At 24.2% G+C, this 22,036-nt stretch overlaps 2 protein-coding genes across 7 annotated transcripts; one reads left to right on the forward strand and one right to left on the reverse strand.

The window, feature by feature from the left end:
• Positions 1 to 503: 503 nt before the first annotated feature.
• On the reverse strand, positions 504 to 12,590 carry LOC113551384 (dynactin subunit 1). Of its 6 annotated transcripts, none has more exons than XM_026953598.1 (25): positions 12,456 to 12,590; positions 12,140 to 12,382; positions 11,848 to 11,981; positions 11,722 to 11,748; positions 11,412 to 11,664; positions 10,872 to 10,994; positions 8,841 to 9,015; positions 8,367 to 8,778; positions 8,130 to 8,289; positions 7,863 to 8,069; positions 7,620 to 7,802; positions 7,425 to 7,557; positions 6,379 to 6,569; positions 6,174 to 6,311; positions 5,923 to 6,108; positions 5,623 to 5,836; positions 5,367 to 5,566; positions 5,068 to 5,295; positions 4,806 to 4,983; positions 4,561 to 4,724; positions 2,741 to 2,815; positions 2,520 to 2,675; positions 2,370 to 2,459; positions 2,149 to 2,309; positions 504 to 661 (listed from the first exon to the last, which is right to left on the reverse strand). In XM_026953598.1, exons 2-25 carry the CDS (start codon positions 12,323 to 12,325, stop codon positions 616 to 618), a joined length of 4,020 nt encoding a protein of 1,339 aa, XP_026809399.1. In that variant the 5' UTR covers positions 12,326 to 12,382; positions 12,456 to 12,590; the 3' UTR covers positions 504 to 615. The 6 variants fall into 6 exon arrangements, with proteins under 6 accessions (XP_026809399.1, XP_026809400.1, XP_026809403.1 ...); XM_026953599.1 differs by having other exon boundaries at positions 12,451 to 12,573; XM_026953602.1 differs by lacking the exon at positions 11,722 to 11,748.
• A 2,246-nt stretch (positions 12,591 to 14,836) lies between these two features.
• On the forward strand, positions 14,837 to 20,358 carry LOC113552849 (ubiquitin thioesterase trabid). The gene is made up of 11 exons (XM_026955830.1): positions 14,837 to 15,007; positions 15,307 to 15,543; positions 15,609 to 15,827; positions 15,890 to 16,034; positions 17,677 to 17,895; positions 18,126 to 18,331; positions 18,400 to 18,676; positions 18,735 to 18,979; positions 19,535 to 19,725; positions 19,799 to 19,947; positions 20,012 to 20,358. The coding sequence occupies exons 2-11, from the start codon at positions 15,369 to 15,371 to the stop codon at positions 20,088 to 20,090; spliced, it is 1,905 nt and encodes a 634-aa protein (XP_026811631.1). The 5' UTR covers positions 14,837 to 15,007; positions 15,307 to 15,368; the 3' UTR covers positions 20,091 to 20,358.
• Positions 20,359 to 22,036: the final 1,678 nt, after the last annotated feature.

A 22,036-nucleotide genomic window follows, 5' to 3' on the forward strand; every position in this document is an offset into this window, starting at 1 on the left:
TACCCTAACTTTAATACTTCTAAAGTTATAACTGATAAATTACTCATCAGAATTTCGATTATTATGTATCGAAAAATATTCCAAAACATATTCTGCTACAGATTATGAAATTAAAAATGTATATTATGATTCAAAAAAGTAAAATTAAAAAAAAATACTAAAATATATTATTTTATTTTGACTGTAAATTATACAAAAGAAATATTTTGAAAAATGTAAACAGTTTTTGAAATAATGAGTGATGTATGATAAAAAAAAAAATCATCCTATATAATAGCATATACTGTATACTGTATACAAAATATAAACATTTCTTTAGATAAATACATAATTATTGCAAAAAGTCATCATAAGAATTAACTAAAAAGATTTTTATTTTAATTTATAATTTTATAGCAATTAAATTAAATTGTTTAATAATTATTAAATGTATAGTTTACAAATATTAATATTTAATTCAATAATATAATATAAGATACAAAATAAGTTAATCATTAGTGTACAGTATCACATTAAAACAAAATTTAAATATCATAATAATATTATTATATTCATTATAATAATTTATAATATAAAAAAATAAAATAATATACTTGATTTCTAGTATAGAGTTATTCAATTAGCTCCAAGTAGTTCTTCAGTTGTATAAGCAAAATTGTAACTGAAAGACAATAAAAAATATTTTTTAATTTAATGTTAATTACAATTATTATAAAATTTTAACTAAAAAGTTTTTGTGTTGGATTTTTTAAAACATTAATCTACTTGTTAAACTTGAAGTAATTTACTTAGATAATTTGATGTAATGTACCTTATAAAAAATTTAGTTTTGAATAATTTTATTTCAATATAAATATTAGGATATTAAATTCTTTAAAAGGTTAGGTTAGTTTATAGATATTTTAATTAGGTTCCATTTTACAAACTTAATATCAATAGTTAAAATGGTTTCAAAATTTTTAAATAGCCTAATGAGACATTGAAACCAGTATTTGTATGATTGTAAGCATTTTTATAATTTTGAAAATTCAAATATTTAAATTATAGTAAAAGAAATTTTTTTTTTTAATTTAAAACATTTTTAATTGGAGTTTTGAATTTAAAAATGTATCACAATAATAAATTGTATAATATTAATATTATAATAAATAATAAAAATGTTGAAAAATTTAGATTAAGAAACTAGCCTTGGTTATAAAGGCGATTAAAAAGAAAATGTCAAGAAAATATTAAGAATTTAAGAGATCAACATTAGATTATGACCTTATGGTAATCAGGAGAGTGGAAGAAGAAAAGTGAAATTTTTAGAACGTTAATTAAGTTTAAAGTTTTAATATTTTAATACAAAATATTTAGTTAATTAATTTTAGACTTCTTGCAACTACATGTACATTAACATTCAAGGGTGTAGGCAGGGGAGGGGTTGCAAGGTTCAGACCCCCCCTAAATTTTTTCTGACCACGGTCTTGTTAACATGTATAATATATTATTGTTATATACTTAAATAAATTAATATAATATATTTAAATACAACTATTTGATATAATTTGTTCACATACTTAATAATGATAACTGATTTAAAAAAATTATTTTAATAACTTATAAGTTAATAATTGATATTATTTTTATATTGTGAAAAAATAACTATACAATGATTATTAAAGTTTAGTAATTAATGAATAATGATTAATATTTTTAGTAATTAAAATTATATTTTGCATCAATATTAAGTTATCTATAACTGCTAAGATATTACTTGGACACTAAAAATGGTCGTTTTTTTGTAATATTAATAAAATAAAATAATAAAATTAGGACTTTTAATAATACAATATTAGATTAAATAAAACTCATACCATCAATGAAATATCTTACAGAATACAATTGATACTAATAATAATTATCTTGATTGCATTTTAATGTTTACATACAACTAAAGTAACAGAAAAAACTGATAATATCTAAATAATTTTTGGTTTCAATTATTTAATCTCTTAGAGTCTTAAACAAGTATATGTAATATAAATATTGTAAAATATATTATATTTAGATTAATTCTTAGTTATTATTTTATTTATTTATTTATTTTTACAAATAAAAACAAAAATTACTGAGTTTATTAGATTAATTAAAATTATAACTACTTACCGAACATGAGGATTTATTTGAGCAGCATTAGTAACTTGATTTTGTAATGAAGCTAATACTTTTGTGTCCATTTCAACTTTTATATTTGTTGGGCCAGTCCAGTTTGGAGGTTTTGGTATAACAAACTCTGCAGCTAATACAGGTTCTTCTTCTTCTAATGCCTATAATTAATAAATTTAATTGAAAATATCAATTATAATGCATCAATATTTTTTTTATACCTTTTTCAAAGCTGGTGTAGGGAAAGTAGTCATTTCTGTTTCAACACAACCAAAATGTTGTCTTTTAATTATCTCTTTGTTATAGTTATCCTATAAAAAATAAAAATTAAATTAACATTAGTAATTACTTCTGAATCAATAAATACTTACTTGTAAAACATCCAATCTCTTTTGTAATTGTTTCCATTGTAAATTGTGGTCCAGAACTTGTTTAGCTGATATATTATCATCAGTTACAAGTTTTCTGCCTGGTACACGTTTGGTTACATCCAAAACATTTATATTAGTTAATGTTTTATGGAAATCCTAATCATAAACAAACATAGTTATACAAGGTGTAATATAACAATTATTAAAAAATGTAAACTTACATTTAATAATTCATTTCCTAATTTCTTTAGTTTAACTACTCTATGTTTTTCTTCATCAGACGGTTCACTAGGCACCTAAAAATAACCATAATTTCTATTACTTTTCAGTAAATGAATCTTAAAGTTATGAAAATAATTATAAATTATAAATATTATTAGCCAAAAAGAATTTGTATTTTGCTGATCTACATAAATGTAGTGTAGTAGAAATATAGCTATTAAATTTTATACACTGTAATAATATGGGTTTTTTCAATGGGACTAGATTTTTATACACAAGTTGAAAATACCGAAATTGCATTATATAGGCATTTGGCATTGTATAATGCTTTGATAAGTTTAAAAATATTTTAAGATAAATCATTTTTATTTCTATTTACCTCTATATTGTTCTAAGTGTAACACTACTGTTTTCTTAATAAGTGTAAGTTATTATGTACAACGATGAAACTTGAAATAAATACTTTTTTATTTTATATTTAAGTTAGTTGATAAGTATTATTATTTATTCTCTAGCACAAATATATCATTACTAGTGCTTAGAAATTAAAGGAGCTAAAAAAAGGGCAAAATATGCACAAAATAAATTGTAAAATATGCATAAAAATGTTAAATATACAAAAATAGTTTATAGGTATAATATTTAAATATATAACAAAAAACTAGCTAACAATTTAGCATCTAATTAACTGAAGAGAAGTATGAACTAAAAAGAAGTATGCAAGTGGGTACTGTTCTGTTGTACATTAAGTATCGAGTGAGTTAGTATTATGGATGTATTAAATTTTTATTCAATGATACACTATTGTACATGAAAAAATGATTCTGAGCAAGATGGTTTATAAACCTATATAAATTAAGACAGCAGTTCTCAAACTTTTTTTTTACATATCACTTAGGAATATTATCAATCAGTCGCGTACCACTAATGACTAATAATATAACGATCCAAGATCCAAATTGTACAGTTAAATACATTTTTTTTTAAATAATAAGGCAGTAAAATACTATAATTACAGTATAATTATTTTTTTTAAATTAGATATGAATTACATAATTGAATGGGTTTATTATCCAAAAACAGCCCTCTGTGTACCACCATGTAGTCTTTAGTCTAGTGGTACGCGTACCACAGTTTGAGAACCTCTGGCTTAAGATATTTCATGATGTATGTTTTTTGTTATCTATTACATATAACTATTAGTTATTTATTTTATTTTTAGTATAACAGTAGGTTGATATAATTTTTTCTAAAAATATTACATTTATTATATTATTAGTATTAAATTATTATAATAATATATATTTAAACCACATTTTATATTTTTATCAATTTATATAATTTAAAATGTAATACATTTTTTTTATAAATACCATAAAATAGTAAAAATAGGTTTATCATATAAATAGATAATATTTTAAAATAAACAAAAATGTCATTGTGTGTAACTAATAAATTTTATAATAATAAAATACGAGTAAAAATATCTTACGAAGTGTTTTATATCATAATAAAATAATTAACATTGATATTTATCATTTATATAAATACATTTTGTGCAAATTTAAAATGCTAGAAAAATAATTATTTTTATATATACTTAATTTCAAAAAATCGTTTTAAATTTTTACCCCTTTTTACGCTTTTTAACCCACTTAGGAGTTAAATTTTCAAAAATCTTTTCGTAGTGGATGCCTAATTCATAATATCTATCTGTATGTTTTATATATACAGATATGAAACCCTTACAATTTCAAAGCCTTAATAATTATTCATTGCTATTGTTATTCAATAAATAAAAATGAGTTTATTGACTTACAGGCAATGGTTTTAATTGAGAAAATAATTGTTCACAATAATTATTTTGAAGCTTGGCCCTTTGATCTATTTCATGTTTTAATGCCATTTTAGTTAACTTTAATTCATTAAGTAAGAATGGAGATTCTTGGTATGGTTTATTACTATCATTTGCAGTAGCAGTCACTAATAAAAAAAAAGTTTGAATTAGTATGCAACATATTTATGAATTATACTTTAATTATAGTTTAAAAATATAGAACTTACTTGATGCAGATTTGTTTATACCCTCAATGAGAATTTTCTTTGAGAAATTTTTAAGTTTATTTTTAAGTTCTCCCTTTTCTGTTTCTAGTGAATCAATATCTGCTTGCAAATGATCCATTGTTTCTTCATATTCTTTTGACTTTCTTTTTAATTGTTGTTGTGTTTCATCTAATTTTCTCTAAAATAGATAATAAATTATTTAAATATTATCAAAAAAATTATTCTTAGTTTTCATAAATAATTTATTATTTAGAAATAATACCTGTAGTTTTTCTATAGAGATTTCTGATTCATGTATAGTAGTAGAGAGTTTTTTTTCAGCTAATTCTTTCCTAACATTAAGTTCACCAATTTCTTCTTGTTTAGATCGAAGAGCCATTTTTAACTCAAGTATATCGTTTTCTTTAGATTTAATTGTATTTCTCAAAGCTTTAGTTTCTTCTAGTTCACTTTTAATTTGTTTAGCCCGTTCAGTAATAGGTGGAATATTCTAAAAACAAAAAAATAATTTTTTAATTCTGTTATTTAGAAATTAATAATACGATTAAATTGTGAGTATACTTTAGACTTATCAGTAGTGGGTAATGTCAAATCAGCTTCTAGAATAACTTGAGCAGCATTAGCAATTTCTCCAGCAAGAGTCGATATACACATTTTCAAACATACTGTCACTCCTTTACTTAATTCTTCTTTTTCAAAAACTTTTTCAACTGCATTATTCATAACTTGCATAATGCTTTCACTGTTTATTTTTTTATCATCTAAAGTATTTATGATATTAAGTTGAATATTAAGCTGATCTTTATTTTAACATTACCTGTTCCTAATGAGATTTGACTGACTGCACTTTTAGCTGTCTCTCTTAAAACAGTTATTAATTTTTCTGCATATTGTATGCAAGAACTTAAATCTACTTTTATAACACTGTTAATATCTGCACGTTTTTTCATTTGTTTTAAATGTTGATGTATTACTTCACAAGCAACTGATACATCATCACATAACTTGAGAACATTTGAGGAATTTTCACACTAAAATAAATAGGTGCAATTATTAATACAAAATAACTAACATCATATAATAATATAATAACTTTAACTATTTCAATAAAAATTACTTGTATGACACATTTTATTATATTGGCATCTGTTTGAATGGTGTTACAAGCTGCTGATAAAACCAATATGTTGTCTAACAATAAATGCTCATAATGTGGATTGAAATCTTGTATAAGAGGTGCATACACATGTTTAAAATAAGCAACACATCTTTCCAAGTTTTCTGTATTGACATTTTCGTCCAACTAAACACAATCAATACATTTTAGATATCTATGGCATGATTTTATTACAAGGAATATAAAATCACCTGATCAATTTTTAACATTTCAATATATCCATTTAAAACTTTTTCTTGAATTGTCATATCTGGGTATGATTCACCAATTTTTATTAATGTTTCTGGTGTTGTTGTGTTCATTCCATGAACAAATTGTCTTAATGCAGTCTAAAAATAAACATGATTATTTGTAGAATCATACTAAAAATTTAATTGAAAATGTATAAATATAAACCTGCAAACTATATAAATAGAATGATAAACGAGAACGAGTTGCAAATTGTTCCACAGAATGGTCTTTCAAAAGAATTTCTTTAGTAATTTCTTGAACATCGGGATATTTATCACGGACATGTGTCATAAGTATTTCACTTTTCCAAATCATACGTGGCAATAATAATAGAGATAGTATTGCATCATAATCACCTAATAAAAAACAAAAAAATATTGTGTAAAGTATAATATAATAAATATTTGGTGTGTTTAAATAAATTATATTAGACATGAAATAAAACACTATTATGAGAAAACATCATGCCAGCATGAGTTATCTATATCTTACAAAAGTAAATTTGTATTTAGCAGTCTCAATTTTGTGTTATTAGCAGATTTAAAGATAGTACTATCTTTAATTGTGGTTGTTAGTTATAAATGTATAATATTAGAATAAATTGATCTATTATCATTGTCAAACTTAAAGGTAAATACACAGGTAATATTATTACCTTTAGGTTTGATAATAGATCAGTTCTCCTTAATATTTATGCTAATACAAAATTGGTACTGCTAAATGAAAATTTTGGTAGATTATAATATATTAGTAAAATGGAAACAATACATTTTTAATGAAACTAACTATTTAAAATTTCTGAAATCTTTATTTAACACTTGAAGAATACAAATATACAGGTTAGGTCAATAGTGTTTAATAAAAATGTCTTCTAAAGTGTGACCAAGCTTAATATTTATTGATTTAAAATGATAGAATTATGGAATCAAATTATCACTTTATATAATTTATCATAAAACCAACAGAAAAAGTATGTTATTTTTCGATATTAACTATTGCTTATCTATAAATTCATTAGGTTTATGAATAATTTCTAAATTTTCATTAACTCAAGTATAAAAAGAAACAAAAAACTTAAATATTTAGTATCTAAAACGTATCATAAATATTATATAATTTTAAACAAAAGTATATTTAAATGATGCTCAAATAAAATAGTATATTTGTTTTCAGAAAATATCTATACAAACTTATGTAGTAAAAAAACTTACCTCCAATAGACAAGAATGAATCAGGCATATAAGCTAACAAATACTGTATATGTTGCTGAGCTTCTTGTGTTTCCATTCTACGTAATTCCAAATCAATTGCTCTACTATGAGCTTTAGTTTCAGCAAACATTTTCTAATAAATAATATATTTTTATTTATTTTTTCTTATTATAAATATTTTAGCTTTTAATTAACCTTAAAGTCAAGCATTTCTGGGATTGATGACCGAACTTCATCTTTTGATGCAGATTCTTTCATTAATTGAGTTTGTAAATCTTGATTTTGTTCTCGTAATTCATTAACTAAATCTCTAAATTTTACAATAACTAAACTTCGATCAGCTAAACTTTCCAATGCTCGTTCTTTTTCTTTGACACACTTTAAAATAAATATATCATAAATAAATAAAAATTATTTACTATTAATACTATTCCAAACCTCTCTAATATTTGCATTTGCTATATCTAATTCTTCGCGTAATTGCATTTCCAACTCTCTACTATCCTCTTGAAGTTGATCATTAATATCTTGTATAGCTTCTAGATCAGTCACTGCTTCTTCTAACTCTACCACTTTATCTTCTAAATTCAATTTTTGTTGACCTAGAAGCTCAACTAATTCTTCTGCTCCCAAAGCTGCATCCACCTATACATATTTAATAATAGATCAATACAATTAAACTAAAATTTTAAATTATTATAAGACCTGTTCGTGCAAATCATTAACTTGAGATACAAGTTCTTCAACTCTAGCTGTTAACTTATCATTAGATTTTTGTAAATCATTACATTGTTTGGTCTTTTCTTCGATCTCTCTTTGTAAATTCTGTGTTTGATGTTTCTCATGGGCGGATAAGTCTCTTAATCTAAAGTTTAAATAAGCGCCATAATAAAAAGAAACAATTTTAAAAATAATAATAGCATAAAATTATATTATTTATACTTGACAAGGGTATCTCTAAGACGCAAATTTTGTTGTTCAAGTTGCTTGACTTTAAAAGAATTGGCACCATCTCCTCCCTCTTCACTTTCATTTCCTTTCTCCAGCTCAGCCTTTAAGAGCTCTAAATCTACTGTTAATTCTTCAATGCGCTCTTTTGCTTGATCTAATTCTAATTGAAGAGTTTCTGCTTTAACCTCAGCCATTTCTTTATCAAGAGTTGCCATTTCTAAAGTTTCTGCCATTTCATTATACTCGTCTTTTCCTTCTAAAGCATCTTGTTTTTCCATTTTGACCTTTTCTAGTTCTTTTTTCAATCCTGAATGTGATTCCATAATTTTAATTTTGAATTCTGATGCTTGATCCAACTGCAGTTTCATCATATCAATATCATGAGATTTTTCTTTTAATCTTGCTATATAATAAAAATAAAATATAATAATATAAATTAACCACCAAAAAATATATGTAATTTACTTTTGACTACATCCAATTTTTCCGTTAAATCTTGTACTTGATCCTTTAGATTTTGAATTTCAACTGCATCAGCCACATTAGAAGATGGTCTTTGGGTAGGAGTAGTTGAAATATTGCTTGGTGTAACAACTGATCCAGGTGTATAATGTGGTTTAAGGGCTTCAACAAATTCAGTCTATTAAATAATAAAATAAAATTGTATAAAGACTATGTCATCAAATATTCAATAAGATAATGTTATTAGTTTATTTCCATAATAATCAGTATTGAATAACACAAAAGCAAACGTGCAAATTCATAATAACAACAAATATTAAATAATATTGATATTTTAAAGAATATTCTAATTCCATTCTGTACATTAATATATTCACATATAATACATGCAAACATAGAAAAAAAACTTACAGTACCTACAATAATGAACAAATAGCATGAAAAGAGATATTGATTGTTTTTGGATGTTAATAAATTCATACTAAATCTATCACTTTCTGTTAAATTAGAAACTTAATACAATTTTAAATAATATTAGCATCTTTGTTTTTGGAATAATCATTATATATTCAAAATAAGACAATTATAAAACCATCACCTTAACTTTATAAACCATGATTTATAAAACAACCTTTTTTCTAAAACATTTGAGGTAATTAATTCATTTAATTTCATTAAATATTTAATAAAGAGATAATTAACAGCTCAACAAGATGATAAGTGAAAAACTGACTTGTAAATATTAACCAAATATAAACTAATTTACAATTATGTTATCATCTAAATAATACTTAGTATAAGTAACACATATGACAATGAATATTTTAAATATTTTGAGTTAAGTATTCAATCTTATTCACAAATTGATTAAATGTGATAAATGTTTATTTTAAAATATGATAACTAATTAATCAAAACAATTAATTTTAATTAAATTTGGACCAAATTGAAATACTTAAACAAACTTAGAATCATAACAAACATAAGTTTAAGTTAAGTAACTTTTTAATTAAATCAAAATTTATAATATAATACTGTCTAACATTTAAACGAATGAACCAGATGAGCACCTATCTTACCTTACTAATGCAACAATAATATTTTTTAGTTGTTTATTTTAATAATATTTTATAAATATTATATCAAGTTTTAAAATTATTTTTATATTATTATTAAGCTGAAAAGATGTGCAATAATTATTTTAGTGCAATGCTATAATGTATTTTTAATTATTTTTGTTTAATTACATTTACCTAACTTTTTCCATTACTAAATAATTTATAAAAATTAAGCTTTAAGTTGTAATGAATGAAATGAAAAATGTAAAAACTATAAATGATTATTATATAATTATTTTGGGTGTAGGTAGTTAAAAACAAATAATTTTTAATTTTTATTTTCATTAAGATTATTTTAAGTAATGGAAAAAGTTAATTTATAAAAAAGAAAGTATAACATCTATACAGAATTATTATTTTCATACAGGACACTTATTATCACAGTAAAATTAAATTTTTAATTATGTTATATTATTATAAATCATGTTAAATTTATATAGTTCATCTGCTTATTCTGATGCAGAACAATTTAACGAAATATGTATTGTATAAATAATAATTTTTGAGATGCATTTTTTTTATTTATAATTACTTATTGTTTATATGACTGGAACTTAATTTTACAAGATATGCTCTATTACATCAAACTTCTAACCTAAACTTTAAAAATAATATTTATAAAAAAATATAACAAATTCTAAATGTGAATTAAAAATAATAAATATAATACACTATAAACACTTATAATTAAAAAACAAAAGATTAACTGTGATAATGATTGTTCTGTATTAAAAGGGTTATTTAAAATGCTTGAATTTAATCACAATATAATAATTTTAAAATATTTTCAAATATTTATATTAAGCCCTAAACATACATTAAATTGTATTCATAAAGCACAATAAATTATTATTAAATCAAAAGCCATATAGAACATTTACAATTCCCCTTTTGTTTTTACAAAAATAAAAATTACTTCAGAGTTAGACACATCTTTTAATGACGTCAATGATTTTGTCATTGGCGTTTTAACAGCCGATTTCACTTTTGGTGATATAAGTTTAGACATTCGACTTGTCTTTTCATTGCTGGGTGTTCGCTGAAAACATAATTTATTTAAAAATACTTAAGGTTCCTAAAGAATACAATGGAACAAAAATATTTCAGACGACTATTCAAAATATTTAATATTAAATTTCATTACTTTTTAAAACTTATAATTAAATAAGACAGTACACGTAATATTATCTAGTAATGAAATTATGTAATATATATATATTATATATACATATTTATGTTACTAAATAATATGTAGTGTAATTCACATGATTAGCATCTATTGTTTGTTAAACAATCATACATGTATCAAAATAAAACATGGTAAACAACTATAATAAAATAAACATCAAAATGTTCAATACCTATAGGAAAGCACATTTTAAGATGTATTAAAATGTTTAATTAAACACTTGTAGTAATAAGGAATTATTAAATAAACATTTAAAAATTAAAATACCTCAACAAAAGATGAACGTTTAGGTGTTAAATCTACTCCAGCAAGAGATGTTTGTGACAATGTACGAGATGGTGCAGGCATTGAAGACTGTGATGATGTACGAGAAGGAAGAACAATTGATGACTGTGATGGTGTACGGCTTGTACCAACCAATGATGACTGGGAAGAAGTACGGGACACTGGTGAAGTATCATCCTTATTCTTAGGGGCTATCAAACTTAGTCTACTTGAACCCGATAATGACTGCCTAGAACTAAAAAATAAATCGTAAACACTTACAAACATTTTTAAACATTTAAAACAAACTTACGTGTTTGTATCAATTTTTTTTCGCAAGCTAAATGGTATTTAAACCATATAAATTAAAATAAGTAGGTAGGTAATAAACAGATAATTTAACTTATAAAATAATTTTTAAAAAAAGAATATATTTTACCTGCTAATTCTAGATTTGACAGATGATTTTGGGACCAAAGATTCTGTGCTAGCAGACATATCATAACGTGCTCCTGTTTCATCAATAAGTGTAAGATGTGATTGTCGTACAAATATACCATGATTTTCTTCACACTGGTTGACAAAAATAGATTAAATTAATAATAATTTCATAATACCTTATCATATTTAAGGGATTATAAGTTACAATTAGTAACAAATCTCTAAAACTTTAAAAAACTTAAACTTTAATTAAAAATCTATAAAAGTTAAATATTATAAAGGTCTTTTACTTCAAAATAAGTTTTTGATACGCCTTGACGATTTTTAACACAGCCATTGTTTTTGCCTTTAGGCTCATCCAAAATTATACCAATCCAAGTTCCTGTTTCAAATTGTGTCTGTCCAATAAAAGCTACCTTGCCTTGTACATTTTTTCCAGTTAACTCAACTCTACATCCCAATTCCAATTTTGGCATTTTGAATTGGGTTTTGGTAAACTATTCTTTTGGATTTAAAATATTTTTGACTTTAACCTGAATTATTAATAATTAACAACTTTTATTTTTTACACAAAATTATTTTAAGTATGAAAAAAAATTACCATACACTATAAAATGTGTATCATATGTTACTAATGCTTAAGTAAAATACTTTGATAGAAATTTTAGTTATAATTTCAATTCATGATGAAAAATTAAAAAAAAAAAAAATTTAATTAATATTTAACCGAAATAAATACTAAAAATTTCCAAAATGATGAAAACACTAATAGTAAATTTTAATCTTGACGGTATTATAAAATATAAATATTATAGAAAGTAGAAACAGAATAATTTGATCGCGAGTTATCAATTGTGAAATTAAACTGATAGCACTGATAGTAATCAAAAACGCATATTAAAGGCGGTAAAATTTAAATATATACCAGGACCCTATTATAAGTAATGATCTATTGTTGTGATCTCGTGGTGTATTTACAGGGGTGATCAGGGTATATGAAAATTATAATATCTACCCCCGTAAAAAATCCTTTTAGATTTTGAACAGAGTAATAAATGTTTTAGTTTTAAAACTATAAGTTTTTTATTATTTTTTGTGTGTTTTGGAAACAAATTGGATTTAGTTAGTACTGTGTTTTGGAAAAGGATGTAACATTTTCTTAATAGTGAAAAAACTAAAATAAAATATGAGAAGTGGAAAATTGTTTGACAAAATCAATTTTATTATTTTATTGTAGTAAATCAAAATTACAAAAATGTACAAATTGTAATTAGATAAAAAATAAATGTATTATTATTAATTTTTATAACAAAAAGACTAATAAGTCCAATTAAATAAGAAATATTTTAACAAATTATTATGTTTTTATATAGGTAATAATAATATACTTAGGTACTTATTAATTAATTATATACCTAACACATAGATAAACAAACAATAACTAGACTTTTGACCCCCTTCCACCAAGGACCAACTACATCTAATTCGCTACTAAAAATAACTCCCATAATTGAAAATTGAAGCTTTTTTACTTCCCCAGAATATGATAATAGACAGGAAAAAAAAAGATATCGTTGTAAAGTAAATAATAAACATTATTAGTTATTATATTAATCACCGCTCATTAGAATCTAAAAATTATATTAGGTATTGTTTTGAAATTTTGTAATTTCTTCAATTATATTATAACATTAACGTATAAAACACACGTTAATAAATAAGTTACTTTAAATGAAATTAAGTAAATCTTTAACTAAATTGTTGGATTTATCCTCGATTAATAGAAATTAAAATTATCAAAAAATAATTTATTTATGCCAAGTTTTGTAGCAGTAAGTGGTCAAATGGATCACGGACGAAACTTTGGATTCTTCTATTTCTCCTTCCCCGTAAATCAGGAATTCAGGACTCGAATTTGACGCATATGTACCTTGTATAATTGTTAGTTGTACATAAGTATGGTCGTATGGAATACAGATAAGTCGCGTGACTACTGACTGAAATACTAGAATAACTATAGTGAAGTAGTTACTAGTTTTATAAGTTATACGAAATCGTTAATAATTTTAATGTGGGTAAGATCATCATGAGTCATGGGCATAGTTTTTAGTGTTACTATACTGTAGTACTGTAGTGTGACGTGTCTATAATACTGTTGTACAAAGTGGCAGGTTTCAAAATTTTTCTAGAGGGTATCCTAAAAAATAATGTGTATTTCAAATGTATTATTTTTATAAAAACAAATGTATTGTATTATATTGTGTTTATGTAGGTATGTACTATATTGTATGTGGATCTAAAATTCAAAATTTACAAAACAAAATCTAGTTTTCTTGTATAATTATATATGTATATATCAATGTCTGGGGGGTCCAGAGTCCAGACCCCCTGGACACCCCCTCCTGTAAATCCGCCGCTGGTTATAAAATTGTCAATTGTATAGTCGTAGTGTACTACAATATAATGTAGTGGTTGGCAACCTTTTAGGATTTTAGTCACATTCACAAATTTAAAAGTTCGTAGGCCGAATAAAAATAAAAATTTTATATTCTTAAATAATTTACTATGAACAAATTTTAAAACTAAAACTTTAAAATAATAAAATTTATAGAATGTTCTAGAATTTGAAGCGGGCCGTTGGTTGCCGACCGGTAACCACTATTGTGAATAAAGTAAGTACTTAAATTATTTATTAATAACATGTACCAAATGTACAATAGACTATCTAGCTATTACGAGTTACGGCGATATCAGCTGTTGGCACGTTTCTAACATCTGGTGCGTAATGACGACACGGCCGATTGCTTTGTATCTTTTTTCCCGTTTTACTATAATCGTATAATAGGTATATATATACTTATAGCTATAGTATGTGGACTTACGAACAAAAACATCTTATCACCGTAATCATAGTCGTCTTTCTCTTTTTAATTTATTTCAGAATTTTCCCCTTTCCCGTGGGTAATGGTTGTTAGTAAATTTGTTTTTGTTTTTTAGTTTTAGTTGTTGTTATTATTATTATTAATTATATTATTATTACAATATTTCGGTGATACATTTTGAATTATTAATTTTGAACGCACAATCAATAATCATTATAATTTGTCTCCGTATAACTTACGATCTTGGCATCAAATCATTATCCAGTTGCATTACAAGTAAGTGCTATGGTTCATCGTGTCGCATTCTTCCTTTTCGCTATGTCATAAAAACGATATTATTAAGTCGCAAAATGTTCGGGCACATTTTGACGGCGGTGAGCCAAACCTTCAATTTGATTTTGAAATATAGAATTATTAATCTATTTTAACTAGGTCGTAATTATAGACCAAAAAACCTTTTTTTTATTAAATGTAGGACACCATTTAACACATATTTGTATTAAAATATTTGCTTTATTTATTTTTGTACATAATTTTTTGTATTTTCATATTAATTTGTTTGTTGTAAATTACAGTGTTATGAATAAATATTATTTTTGAATCTAAATAATATAAATTGAAAGATTCAAAACCAATAATGACCACCCAAATCAATTCCAAATGGTCTTGTGATGTCTGCACTTATGATAATTACCATTCATCACTAAAATGTGTCATGTGTAGGAGACCCAAACTGCAGTTGTCCCAAGCTCAGGACATATATAGTCTTAGAGATGAACTTCCTGCTGAACCTCAATCTCAATTAATTGAAGGTAAAATTAAATTATAATATAATTATTATTAACTAGATATTCATTAATTATTGTTGTACATTTAGCGTCTGGAGAAATTGATAACTGTGATAAACTACTAGATAGTAATCTGGTTGATGCACTTAACGAACAATTCAACAATGAATTGAAGATCAGTGATAGAGCTAATTCACCAGAAAATGAAGCAGCTTCATCTAGTTTAGAAACACGAGCACTTGCCAAGTGGTCCTGTAGTGCATGTACATATCAAAATTGGCCTAAAAGTTTTAAATGCATCATGTGTGGTAAGATTTTTATTTTAGTAAATTATTATAAAACTTAATGTATGCCTAAATCTATTTAATAGGAACAAGAGGACCTCGTAAAACATCTCCGTCACCTGATCATTCTTTATGTGAACCTCCTACTATCATTACAAAACGAGTCAAATCTCCAGAGAAGGACCTAGCAGCAACCATTAATACAGATTCAAATATTTGTACATTAAAAAGGTTAGTTTATTTTTATAATTTTACATAATGTCATTTTGTTTTTATTTAAACTATTCATTTATTTATTTTTTGTTCTGCATGAAAAATTATCTATTTTACTAATAACTTATTTAATAACACAATATAACAATTAACTACTATAAAAATAGTTTTATAACATAATTTTAAAGTGAACTATAGCAGCTTTCTATCTAAATTGTGTAAACTAGTCATAAAGGATCCATTTTGATCATAGCTATCCTTATATTTAAGTGATCGTTCTCAATTAGTCAAGATTAATAATTCTGTCTTCAATATAATTAATACTATGTCGAGTGTTTCTTAAGGTGATAATGTTTTCCCATTGTTTTTCTTTTTATTTATTAATGACTTAAATAGTTGTTTCATCTCTAGGAAGTTTTTACTATTCACGGATAATATGAAATTATTTATGCCTATTCAACAATATAGTTTCCTTACAACATAATTTAGATCATTTTTCAAAGTAGTAAATGGTATGTCATTAAATTCTTTCAAATGTATTCAGATTTTATGTTTCCATTCTAAATCTCAATATTACATTAATGGTATCTCTCTCCATTTTGTCAATCAAGTATGTGATCTAGGTATTATCTCATTAGCTGATTTATCCTTTAACGCCCATATGAATTCAATGTATAGGAAAGGTCTATGTTTCTTAGGGCTTATCAAACGTATCTGCTATGATTTTAACTATGTGTCTTAAAATACTATATTATTTACTTGTAAGATTTTCACTTGAATTTGGTATGGTTTTATAGAACCCTAATCAGCTTAATCAATTAAAAAAGGTCCAGGGAAGCTTTTAAGATTTTTATGCCTACAAATTAATAACCTAGTACCTTATCATAATTCTAATAACATCGCTATTGTTGTAAGAATTAAAGACCAGGTGGTTAGTAATTTATATTAATTTTGTTTATAAACTCTTAAATGGTGATATTGACTGCCCTGAAATTATTAGAAAAAAATGGCCTTAACGTTCCCTTCTTCAATTCCACTTTTAATCCTTCTTTTGTTATACCTCAGCCAAAAAATAATTATTTTAGTTATAGTCTAATGTGTTGCTTACTAAGATTATATAATAAAATAAGTAATTTTTATTTATTTATTTTTATTCTTGTTCTAAATTAAACATTTGTATTTTTAATTTAAATAATTGATATAAATATATATATATATTATTATTTTATTAATAATACGTATTTTATTTTATTAATAATATGTATTTTATTTCATTATAATTTAATTTAATGATTTTGCTTTTCACTTTACTGTGCTTATTATCCTTCGGGTGATTTATTTATTGTTTTCTTTACAATAAATATATTATTATTATTAAACTTATTTCAGCCCTAAAAATAAAAGTGTTCCCAGATACTCAAGAATAACAATTTTTTGAAATTAATTTAATATTACATGTAATATAAAGAAATGTAATTGTAAATGAGTCAGCTTTTACAAATACTCTAGTTCTATTGTTTAATGTTTATTTATAAATTATTTTTGATTTAAATATTAATTTACCTAGCTTATTAAAGTAAAATTTATAAATTGTTGTTTCATTGATGTATTTTTAAAATTTTAAATAATTTACCTATAAACAAATATTGTTTTATTTTAGATCTTCATCAAGACGTCGCTTGGATGATATTAATAGCAACTATGATAGAGCTTGGCTCGCTGCTTGTGTAGGTGTAGTTCAAGGTGACTGGAGTCCTATTGCAGCTTATTTACACGCAGGTGGTGATCCAACCAGGTCATTGACATCAACTGAAGTAACACTACTTAATAGACCTTCAGCATTTGATACTGGTCACACATTAGTTCACCTTGCTGTTAGGTAAAGTATTATTATTTTTAATTATTATGATTAGTTAAAAGTCTGTAAATAAACATATTATATTGTTATTTTGATATGTTTTCCTACTTGTATTATTGTTTTAAGAATTTCTGTTGTAAATAGTATTTATGCAGTGTTTATAATTATTATTATATTATTTTGCTTAAAATTATTATGTGCATATACTTGAATGTTAATATTTTTTTTTATATGCATATGTTTATTTTCAGATTTCATCGTGAAGAAATTTTATCAAATCTTTTGAATGGAATCAATGCTACTAGTAGTTCAACAACTGTAAAACGAGTACCTTCTCATGTCGCTCATCAACTAGCAGATGAGATAGGAAAACATTTCCTTTCAACAATACGTGTAAGAAAATCCTTAATGCCGTGTCCATTTGTTACAGAATTTGCAACTTTTTCCCTACCTTATGGTAAATTAATTAAATATAATATAACAGTAACAGTTTATTAAAATTTAAAAACGTTTTTCAACTTCTAGAAATTGAAGAACTTCCAAGACCAGTTCAAAGGCAACTACTTGATGAACTTCTTGATCGCAATGTTCAACATGAATTGGAAATTGAAGAAGTCCCTCCAGTGATTAACTGGTCATCTGAGGTCTGTGATGGATTATTTTCTAGATTATATGCATTATGGAATCGTTCAGCTGGTGATTGTTTGCTGGATTCCTTAATGCAGTCTACTTGGGGTATTTTTGATAAAGACAATATATTAAGAAAAGCTTTAGCTGATTGTTTACATGAAAGCAATATGTTGTAAGTAGCATTTAAATAATTTTTGAGTTTTTTAATTTATAGTTTAAAATTCATATAGGTTTTATCCAAGATGGAAAGAGTATGAAGCATGGCAAGCTAAACAGTTAGAATTTTGTCTAGATGAGTATCAATGGGCTGAAGATTGGGCTGCATTAGTATCTCAAGCTGAAAGACCTGGGTCAAGCTTAGCTCAACTTCATGTATTTGCATTAGCTCATGTGCTGCGTCGACCAATTATTGTGTATGCTGTTAAATATGTGAAAAATTATCGTGGCGATCGTCTAGGTTATACAAATTTTGAAGGTAATACATTTAATAATTATATTATATACTTATAATTAACACGTTGAATGCCATGCGGCCACAAGAATATTTTTCATGGGTACGGCAAGGACATTTTTCAGTGTCATAATCAATTTGTACATATACTAGGTATTGAATTTGAAAAAAAAAAATGTTAAAATAATGTTTATTACATCAACAAAAATTGCAATTATTCCCGTTACGTCACAGTGCATTTTTTAGACCTAGATAATTATGTTGTAGCATTGCGGAAAAGTTAATAATATAAATCTAAATTAATTTACGGCAGCCCCCTGTGTTGCCGTATGGCCTCCTACAAATGATATGGCGTGGCAGCCAGCGGCTACAGGGCAGTCAACGTGTTAATTATAAGTAATTTTTATATTTATACAATACACTATTGAAATATTTAATATCTTTCAAAATGAATAATATTTTGAATAAATTATTTATTAATACTGTTTTATTTTTATCTATTCAGAAATATCTTCTGATTATTAAAAATGTTTTAGGTATGAAATTGAAACAATTGTAAACATATATTTTTGGTTTTAGGAGTTTACTTGCCACTTTTATGGGAATCAAGTTTTTGTATTAAATCTCCAATAACCTTAGCTTATACACGAGGGCATTTTTCTTCACTGGTGCCTGTTGAACCATTACCTCGGGGAAAGAGTACTACATACTTGCCACTTGTTGATCATGATCACAAATTATTACCAATACATTTTGTTACCAAATCTGAAGTAAAATTTTTAATAAATTTTTAACTTCTTAGTGCCACTATTTTTATTTATCTGTGTAATCTTTAATTTATAGATGGGTCATGAAGAGAATATTTTAAAACAATGGTTAGACGTTTGTTTAACAGAAAATGGTTTGTTATTAGCTCGACAGCGTTTGCACAAACGACCATTGTTGGTTGCTCAAATGCTTGAAGAATGGTTAAACTATTATAGAAAGCAAGCGTAAGAACAATTTAAACACAATTTTTAATCATAAAATAATTGATTTTAATCTATTATTTTCTAGTCAAATGACAATCACGCCATTTTCACGGCCTATTTCAATACAAGACTATTCAAGTGAAGGTGAATCTGAACAAGAATAGCTTATGCTTAGCCAGTGTAGTGAGTTTCCTATATTTACAATATTTCATGATGTACAAATAAAACTTTAAATCTCAATATTTTTATTATTAATTATGCTTATCACTATTAGATTTTTTTTTATAAAAGTCATATTATTAAACTTTGTTTATGTTTGATGTGTACCTTAACAGGGTTCAAAGAAATTATTAATATTTATTTGAGCTGCTCCATTATTTTATCTAAAGTATATAAAATTATTTATTAGGAATTTTCATTTAAATAAATTTCCCAAAAAGTTGAATATAATGAAATAAGTATGAATTTGAGTTAATTTGTGCATTAAATATTTAAACTATACTAAAATATTGAAAAATATCTTTTCATAAATATTAATAGATTATGTATTATTATTATTTATATATAAAAAAAAATGAAAAGATTATCAAATATAATATAGGTATATTTTTATAGTTTAAAAATAAATATGTAACTTATTTAAATGCATTGTAGGTTTAAAAAATTATTATTATATTAATAATAAATATTCGTGATAATTTAATACATACTTATATATTATGTAATGTATAATTTGTGTGTATCTATTTAATAAATTTGAAAAAATGTTTTGTTATAATTTTGAAATTTACTTTTCTTAATTAAATTTGTGCTCGCGCATCTAATCACAATTCGCAAGTCTATTATTACTTAAATCAAAATATTAAAATTATATTTCATTTGATTCTTTAACTACGTTTAGAGTTTGTAACAGACTATTCTAATTCTAGTCAAGTTTTTCTTATTATGTTTAATATGATGTTTTTTCTTTTTATTTTTATTGACAACACATTGACATAAGACTCGAGTGACTTAGTTCATTATGTTAAAATTTTATTAATTATTTATTATCTTTATTTTAAAACATATTAGATGTCTTATTAACAAAGAACCTATTTTAATAATTGCTATACGTCCACAATTTAGTTTATGTTTAATATTCTTTTTTAAATACATTTTAATCTAAAAATTTACATAACATTAAGAAAATATTCTAATTGTTACTAAAAATGATTACAAACTGGCTGATGGTTACACTATTTCCCAACTTATATTAAGCACTGCCAGTTATTCAATACTTTATACCAGTTTATATTAATACATTTAATAATAAAATGGTATTTTCACTTTAAATTAAATAAATAAGATGAAATTAGATTTATTGTACTTAAAATATATAATTTTAGCTCAAAAATTATATAGTTTAATTATTTCTAGTATACAGATTTTGACTAAATAACATATTTTATTTATTACTTAGGTGGTTAATTGTTTATCATGCTTTTGTTTAAATATACTCAATTATAATTTGGGAAAACTAAATTAAAACATAGAATAATCGAAATTTTTACATTTAATTTCATGTATTTATGTTAAATATGAACGTTGAAAATACTTAGACTGTTTATTGATTCTACCAAATCCAAAAAAAAAAAAATGATTTAATGTGTAACTATTAACTAAGTTAATTGGGTGACAAAAATGTATTTACCTATTGAATTATTGTTGTGTTACTATTGCTAACAACAAAATAAGGAATTTATCATGTTAGGTTTATGTTTGTAAATTAATATACTGATTTGACAGTTTTTAATAGACATGAAGTTGTAAAGGCACTATTCTATTACATATTATAGAAAAGTGATATTTCTTTTAGTAAAATTGTATTCTGGATTATTTATGTGTCAATTGATAAATTTGGATTTATGATCAAATTAGTATACATGATGATTGCATAATGTCAGAATATGTGATACATATTCAAATATTAATTTGTAATAAAATCTAATAAATTAGAATATAAGGTTAATGTATTATAATTTATAATTATCGAAGGCTGTATATAAGCAATGACAATATAAAATTGTGTTTATAATTTGTAGAGGTTCTATTTAAAACATCAAATCAATAC

The sequence above is a fragment of the Rhopalosiphum maidis genome, chromosome 2, assembly GCF_003676215.2.
Source record: "Rhopalosiphum maidis isolate BTI-1 chromosome 2, ASM367621v3, whole genome shotgun sequence".
Lineage (NCBI taxonomy): Eukaryota > Metazoa > Arthropoda > Insecta > Hemiptera > Aphididae > Rhopalosiphum > Rhopalosiphum maidis.

Coding starts and splice junctions, on each gene's coding strand:
- LOC113551384 (XM_026953598.1), bottom strand. CDS start 12,325: ATGCCAAAATTGGAATTGGGATGTAGAGTTGAGTTAACTGGAAAAAAT. Junction 8,290..8,366: donor CTTAGAGATACCCTTGTCAA/GTATAAATAATA, acceptor TTTAAACTTTAG/ATTAAGAGACTTATCCGCCC. Junction 6,312..6,378: donor TCTATTTATATAGTTTGCAG/GTTTATATTTAT, acceptor GTTTATTTTTAG/ACTGCATTAAGACAATTTGT.
- LOC113552849 (XM_026955830.1), top strand. CDS start 15,369: ATGACCACCCAAATCAATTCCAAATGGTCTTGTGATGTCTGCACTTAT. Junction 15,544..15,608: donor TCAATCTCAATTAATTGAAG/GTAAAATTAAAT, acceptor TTGTACATTTAG/CGTCTGGAGAAATTGATAAC. Junction 19,948..20,011: donor AACTATTATAGAAAGCAAGC/GTAAGAACAATT, acceptor ATTATTTTCTAG/TCAAATGACAATCACGCCAT.